This window comes from Anolis carolinensis, chromosome 4 (genome assembly GCF_035594765.1).
Source record: "Anolis carolinensis isolate JA03-04 chromosome 4, rAnoCar3.1.pri, whole genome shotgun sequence".
NCBI lineage: Eukaryota > Metazoa > Chordata > Lepidosauria > Squamata > Dactyloidae > Anolis > Anolis carolinensis.
Window position 1 is genome coordinate 132,711,128 of NC_085844.1, and position 8,215 is coordinate 132,719,342.

The following is an 8,215-nucleotide window of genomic DNA, read 5'->3' on the forward strand; positions in this document are numbered from 1 at the left end:
CAATTAAGCTTAATAGTGTATTGTTTATGTTGCATTTAAATCCTACAGGGATGTTCTTCAGATTGTATTATGGCTCAATTGTTGGTTCAATGTTAGCGGTTCATGGTCTTTGCTGCAATCTTTTTCTACTCTTGTTTTTGCAGAGAGAATGCTTCCTCTGCTTCCAGTTATATAGATTCATGTATACAGGTGATTATTTGGTTCTCTAAGGAATGTGATTGTAATAAACTGTTGGCCTTGCAAAATCCAGTTGTCTCCTGTTTCATTTCTCAATCTTAAACCAAATTCTCAATCTTTGTTTCTACACTGATTTCTACTTTGCCATTCCAGTTGCCCATAATTACCAGCAAGTCCTGTTCTGGTGTGTGATGAATTTCCTCCTGGACTCCAGCACAGAACCTTCCAATGATTTCTACTGCTGCCCCTGTAGCATGCTAAAATTATGGCCATATTATTGGGCATTAATATATTTTGGTAAGACTTTGCATGGAAGCTTGCAGTTGTTATTCCTGGCAGACCTGGATATATATTTTCTGACCCTACTTTCTACAGATCTATTATGCCCACTCCTTGTTTATGTAAGGTACTGAACTAAATGACCGACAGTCTAGTGGACTATGAGCCATTTGCTTTTGGCTCTAGTGGAGTGGTTGTCATACTGTACATGGGTTAATTCATTAAAAGTTGGAATCGGAAGTCTGGAAGTTTTAACTTCAGAGTTTTTGATAGAGAAATGGACAATTAAATAGTTTAGACTTAAGTTGCATCATGTGGGTTTGTGGAGAATACTATTTGGGTGACTGCATAAATTTTATTTACAGTGTCCCAATATAAGAGTGTTTTGAGTTAAGAGCTTGGCTGGGGTTTCACTTTGACATAAGTGTAGTGTTTTGAGTTAAGAGCTAGCACAAGAGTACAGGGCTTTAGGGTTTCAAGGGAGCAGCCTCCGTGCCTTGTGCTCTTCTCTGCTTTGGGAGATTGCTGTCTGCTTTACTCTTGTCCGCTTTGAGGAGCTTTGAGTTAACTGATTTTGTGTGGTTTTTATCCCTGGTATGTTTGGCTTCAGAAGGAGAGAGAGGGAAAGAGATCAAGAGAGGGAGGAGGCTGGAAGGAGTACAGTATAAAAAATGATGTTTCTGCCTCGTTCTGTTTTCTTGCCGCAACTTTGTGCTTCTAACATTTAAAGTTGATCTTTCTTTTTTTATTGTTCCATGTGAATGTACATTTATACATTATTTGTTATTTATAAAGTATATTTTCTTTAATAACACGTAACAAAACATTGAGGAGGGGAGGGTGTTAAGGGGCTGGAATGAATTAATAGCATTTCAATAGGAAAAATCACTTTGAGATAAGAGTGATTTGAGTTAAGAACTCAGTCATGGAATAAATTAAACTCTTAAGTCAGAGTAGTTCAGGCGGGTTGGTTTTTTCAGATTTCCACTCATATAAAGGATCTTCTTTTTGGAGGGGAGCACATATGGCATGTTTTACCCTTTTCATCATCATAATTATCAAATTTATTATCTCCAGTGTTGTTGCTTCGAAGTAATCATAGAATCATAGAATTATAGAGTTGGAAGAGACCTCATGGGCCATCCAGTCCAACCCTCTTCCAAGAAGCAGGAAAATCGCATTCAAAGCACCCCCGACAGATGGCCATCCAGCCTCTGCTTAAAAGCCTCCAAAGAAGGAGCCTCCACCACAGTCTGGGGCAGAGAGTTCCACCAATAAACAGCTCTCAGGGTGAGGAAGTTCTTCCTAATGTTCAAGTGGAATCCTTTTCTGTAGTTTGAAGCCTTTGTTCTGCATCCTAGTCTCCAGGGCAACAGAAAACAAGCTTCCTCCCTCCTTCCAATTATTTCCCCTCACATCTTGATACATAAGGTAAAGGTTTCCCCTGACGTTAAGTCCAGTCGTGACCGACTCTGGGGGTTGGTGCTCATCTCCATTTCTAAGCCGAAGAGTCGGCGTTGTCCATAGACATCTCTAAGGTCATGTGGCTGGCATGACTGCATGGAGCGCCGTTACCTTCCCGCCGGAGCGGTACCTATTGATCTACTCACATTTGCATGTTTTTGAACTGCTAGGTTGGCAGGAGTTGGGGCTTACAGCGGGCGCTCATTCCGCTCCTGGGTTTCGAACCTGGGACCTTTTGGTCTGCAAGTTCAGCAGCTCAGCGCTTTAACACACTGTGCCACCAGGGGCCCCCATCTTGATACATGATCCTCATCATATCTCCTCTCAGCCTTCTCTTCTGCAGGCTAAACATGCCCAGCTCTTTAAGCCGCTCCTCATAGGGCTTGTTCTCCAGACTCTGATCATTTTAGTCACCCTCCTCTGGACACATTCCAGCTTGTCAACATCTCCCTTCAATTGCGGTGCCCAGGTGTGGTCTGACTAAGGCAGAATAGAGGGGTAGCATGACTTCCCTGGATCTAGACACTAGACTCCTATTTATGCAAGGAGCCAAACAAAACAAAACAACCAAGCCACATTCCAGCACTTGTTAAAAAACAGAGCAGCGTAGTAGCCCCGCCCCTCGGAAACGGGGAGGGGAGCAGAAGGGAGGGCAATCTAACTCGGCGCCCTGTGAGCATGCGCATTAGGGGGCGTGTTGTGCGCGGAAGTACGCATGCGCAGGTGAGCCGCCATGTCGACAACCTCCAAGGTGGTGCTGGGCGCTTCGGTGCTGCTCTCCGGCGGGGTCGTGGCGGGCGTTCACCTCCAGCAGAGGCGCCTCCAAGAGGTAACGGCTTCCGGGGGTGACGTCATTTCCAAAGGTGTTAGAAGCCTTTTCCCGCCTCGGGAAGTGCTTGTTCCTCTGAGAAGATCCCTTGAGGCCTCTGCGGGAGGGCCCAGCCTTGCCTCCCTCCCTCAGCGCTGTATTGGCATGGCAACCACAGTTTTCACATGAAGTAAAACCAGAAGTAGAAGAATGCAATAACTTCAGTGTGTTTTGGGAAAGAGAATAGATAGACTGAGCATTTCTGAATTCCTCTCACTTCCACCAGATGATGGGAACGAGGAGGCAGAAGATAGCATTAAGTAGAAGCAAACCACTAGGCCAGGCACGGGCAAACTTGGGCCCTCTAGGTGTTTTGGACTTCAACTCCCACAATTCCTAACAGCTTGGCTGTTAGGAATTGTGGGAGTTGAAGTCCAAAACACCTAGAGGGCCCAAGTTTGCCCATGCCTGCTCTAGGCAGTGGTTCCCAAACTTTGGTCCTCCCAGTGTTTTGGACTTCAACTCCCACAATTCCTAACAGCTGTTAAAATGGCAGGGATTTCTGGGAGTTGAAGTCCAAACAACAAGAGGACTAAAGGCAGAGAACCACTGACACTCGAGAGCTGATGGTATCATGTTGATGTTTTTATGTTTATTTATTTATCATAACCAAGGATACAAGTTGTAATGTATTAGAAAACACTAGCTGTGCCCAGCCACACGTTGCTGTGGCTTGTCTGGTGATGTTGGTGAGAACTTGTTGAGGCTGGATGGCCATCTGTCAGGAGTGCTTGGATTGTGTCCTCCTGCATGGTAGAAGGAAGTTGATCTGGATGATCCTTAGGGGTCACTCCAAACCTTAGGATTGTATGATGATGATATTATTATTATTATTGTTAGTAGTAGTAGTATTGAGAGGCTGGGTGGCCATCTGTTCGGAGTGCTTGGATTGTGTCCTGCATGGCAGAATTGGGTTGGACTGGATGGCCTTTAGGGGTGTCTCCTAACTGTCTGATGCTATGATTCGATGTGTATTATTATTGTGCAGATATTGGATGGCCATCTGTCAGGAGTTGTTAGATTGTGTCCTCCTTCATGATATAAGGAAGTTGAACTGGATGATCCTTAGGGCTATCTGCTAACCTTAGGATTGTATTATTATTATTATTATTACTATTGAGAGGCTGGATGGCCATCTGTTGTGCTTAGTCGGTTGCTAGGGGACCAAGTGGGCGGAGCTTAGCCTTCTAACTGGCAACAATTGGATAAAAACAATTATTCCTCTCCCTCTAATTAGGACTTTATTTTTCTTTTCTTTTTGTTGTATGAACGTAGAGGCATGGATGAGGGGTTGTGTTGCCAAGTTTAGTGTTTCTGGGATGTGTAGTTTTGTTGTTTTGTCCTAGGCCGAAATTTCGTTACCCTTTTATATATATAGATAAGCAAAGTTAAAAGAAACTTGGCATTATACTAAATGTCCTTTGACCAGTAGCTGGTCACTTGTGGTGCCTCTGGTGTTGCAGTAAGAAGATACTCCATTGTGTATGTGGCAGGGCTCAGACTCCATTGTAATAGGTGGTCTGTGGTTTGTTCTTCTCCACACTTGCATGCTGTGGACTCCACTTTGTAGCCCTATTTCTTAAGATTGGCTCTGCATCTCGTGGTGTCAGGGCGCAGTCTGTTCAGTGCCTTCCAAGTCGCCCAGTTTTCTGTGTTCCCAGGAGGGTTTCTGTCATCCAGTGTCAGCCACTGATTGAGGTTCCAGGTTTTAGCTCGCCACTTTTGGACTCTCGTTTGCTGGGGAGTTCCTGCGAATATCTCTGTAGATCTTAGAAAACTGTTTCTTAATTTAAGACATTAGCATGTTGGCTGATATCCGAACAAAGTATGGGCCGGAGATGTCTATGTCTTGGTCCTTTGATTATTGGCTGCTACTTGGCAGATGTCAGGTGGTGCAATGCTGGCTAAACAGTATAATTTCTCCAGTGGTGTGGGCTCGCTGACATTTCTTAGCAATTGACTCATCAATTGCCACCCCTCCAATGTTTGCAGAATTCTTTCTTGGATATCGTCTTTGTATCCAATGATTTTATCTCTTCTTAGAAAACTACTCTTTGGTCCTTAATATGTCCTTTTTTATCCTGCAGATAGTAATAAGTATGGCTGTTGAGAAGTAGATGGTAATAGGTAGAACTGAGACAAGTACTTCTGAAATGCAAAGATACACACATTACACTATGTAAATCTGTTCCTAGTTTGAAAGTGTTATTTCCTGTTTAATTGTGCAGTATTTACTTTGAAAGTAGTTGTTATACCCGAGAAACTTCATTTCTGTGGTTGCCACAAACTATATTGAATTGGTTGAGACTTGGTGAGATATTTGTTGAAAAATTAGAGCAAAATGTGCTACAGGATGTCCTGCAAAAAACAAGGTGTTTGCAGTTTAGTACACCTTTTCCATGTTTTTATGATATAAACAATTAGGAAATGACAATTATAACCCAGGAACAAAAATTGTGTTACATAATGTTATCTTATGGAACTGACTGCCTTGGTTTTTTTTTTGGAGGGGGGGAGTAATTTCTTAGAGGATGGGTTTTATATTGGTTTAAAAATATAGACAGAATTTTTTCAAGCACTTCCACTGAGAGTCTTAATTACATGTATTGTGGGGTATGAAAATGCCCCATGTCCACAGAAATGTTTGTTGGTATGGAATTGATGGTATTACACAACATTCTGACATCCACAATCCACAACCCATCATTTCTCAGGAAATTTTACACACAAATAGAATAGATTTATTGCGACAGATATTGTCCCAACTGCTTTTTTTTTTTTAAAAAGCAAACAAACTATAGTGTTGGTAGCTGAACTTCATGGACATTTTTCACAGTTCTTTAAGTGATAATGATGTAAAATTACTGCCTTTTAGGTTTAGATTTTGTAATTTGTGATGGTGGAGGAGGTATAGTCACTTACTTGCCTACATAAGGTTTGAATTGGTATCCATTTTCAGACAGTCAATATGGAACCAAACACTATCAAAATACCACAAAATGTTGCAGTGATCTTAGTGAGTGGTAGTGAAAATGCACGTATTTCACCTTTGTTCCCTGTGAAATGCTCACCTTTGCTTTCCCTTTTGTAATCCATTCAGTGTGCAGTGGAATACAAAGGGACAAGTATAACTGTAAAAGGACAGTAAGATAGTGCTCCAGATGTGACCAGATTTGATGTACTGTATTCATTTATCGTAATAAAACTTTTATAGTGCTGAACCAATTTGTCTGCAAATTACTTGGTGAACATTACCATTCCTAAAGTCATAAAAGCATTATACATTAACTGAATGCTATGTTCTGCCACCTGTGCTTCTGGAAGGAAAAAATGGGTCAATAAACTGCCAGGTTGTATCCAACCAGGGTTGTAACAAAACGTAACGGGTTTTTGTTAAAATGTTTAGTTTTTGTGTCATTCCTGAATTTACATTGCAAACAGGAAACGGATAATAGTGAATTGTAGTACAGTAGAGCCTCGCTTATCCAACCTTCATTCATCCAATGTTCTGTATTAGCCAACACAGTCTGCCTTTTAGTAGTCTAACATTTTTGTAGTCAATGTTTTCAATACATTGTGATGTTTTGGTGCTAAATTTGTAAATACAGTAATTACTACATAATGTTACCATGTATTGAACTGCTTTTTCTATCGATTTGTTGTAAAACATGATGTTTTGGTGTTTAATTTGTAAAATCATAACATAATTGGATGTTTAATAGGCTTTTCCTTAATAGCTCATTATCTAACATTTTCGCTTATCCAACGTTCTGCTGGCCTGTTTATGTTGGATAAATGAGACTCTACTGTGTAATGACTAACTTCCTCAAGCAGTTAATATAGAGTCACTTTGGAGGGCCTAGAAATTTCCCAGCAAGATATTCTCTCTAAGAACTTGCTATGTCCTTTAGGGAGACACTTTGGTAACTTCCAACAGAAATATACCATAGAATCACCTGAAAGATCTAGAATATTCCTAAAGGTAAAGGTTTCCCCTGACGTTAAGTCCAATCATGTCTGACTCTGGGGGTTGGTGCTCAACTCCATTTCTAAGCCGAAGAGCCGGCGTTGTCCGTAGACACCTCCAAAGTCATGTGGCTGGCATGACTGCATGAAGCGCCGTTACCTTCCCGCCGGAGCAGTACCTATTGATCTACTTACATTTGCATGTTTTCGAACTGCTAGGTTGGCAGGAGCTGGAGCAAACAGCGGGCGCTCACACCGCTCCTGGGGCTTGAACCTGGAACCTTTCGGTCTCCAGCTCAGTGCTTTAACGCACTTCGCCACCGGGGCTCCACAGAATATTCCTAGAGAAGGCATATTTTGGTGGATGTGGGTAGTTGAAATCATGGCTACTGGTCCTGTGGATCCAGGCTTGCACTGTATTGAGCTTTTAAGTATTCACATGTATACACACTGAGGGTTTTTTTTTGTAATGTTGGTCACCTTCGGTTATTGAATTGTAACTCAGAGTGCATTTACACTATAGAATTATTGTAACTGCTATAGCTTAATGTTATAGAATTCTGGGTGTTCTCATTTTACAAGATCTTTACCCTTCCCTGCCAAGTAATGCTGGTGGCGCATCACAATTCGATGCCAGTGATTTCATAGCATTGAGCCATGGCAATTTAAGTAGTGTCCGAATGCATTAATTCTAAAGTGTAAGTGCATCCTTAGTGGTAGCGCACATTAGTTTTGTTCAAAAAGTCCAGTAATAATTTCCAGTGTTTCTAATTAAAATAAACTTTGATAGCACAGCTGAGAAAGCAGCTGTCAGAATATACTGTAGAGTTCAGTGAACTATTATCGGCCTGTATCTTTTTTCTTAGCTTCTTCTCTTTCTTAGAGCTTGTCAAGCTCAAACATTGGCTGTACTTTCTCTATCACAATGGTTAATATTGCTGTCTTCTCCTTTCTTTTTTTAACATTTAAAACTTATAGATCTTTTATGCTCCATTGCTATTATTTATTGCTGTTGTGGGGTTGTTACTGTGGTGCTCCTGTCATTGATTAGATGGTTTTTACAAGTAATAATGATTCCTGGATAGTTATCTCTCTCTCTGTTTAATTTGTAAATGGTTTATGTACGCTTTTTAGTAAAACAGAAATTATTGTTTGGCTGCAGGGCAGTTAGCAGCACCTGAATACGTATGTTAGTTACTTGGAAATAATTTGCTCAGTTTAATTTTTGTTTTCCAAGACAACTTGAGAAGTTTCACTGTGGAGTGTTTTTCCTACATCATTTTTCCTGTGAAGTAAAAATGACCATGTCCTTTTTTCAGAGGCTACGTGAAGGAGTGTTGAGAGACTTTGAGAGACAGAATCGTAAACAAGAATATATTCATCTTTTGGAGGAACATTCTGCCTTGATCCAACAATGTGAAATGGAAAGCAAAATTCCAGTGCCCAAAAAATGAAAACAGT

The 8,215-nt window shown here is 41.2% G+C and overlaps 1 protein-coding gene across 1 annotated transcript; it reads left to right on the forward strand.

Annotated features, from left to right (window-relative positions):
• Positions 1-2,593: 2,593 nt before the first annotated feature.
• LOC103278602 (protein PET117 homolog, mitochondrial) lies at positions 2,594-8,208 on the forward strand. Its single transcript, XM_008108985.3, has 2 exons — positions 2,594-2,749; positions 8,074-8,208. The coding sequence occupies exons 1-2, from the start codon at positions 2,654-2,656 to the stop codon at positions 8,206-8,208; spliced, it is 231 nt and encodes a 76-aa protein (XP_008107192.1). The 5' UTR covers positions 2,594-2,653.
• The last annotated feature ends 7 nt before the right edge of the window (positions 8,209-8,215 follow it).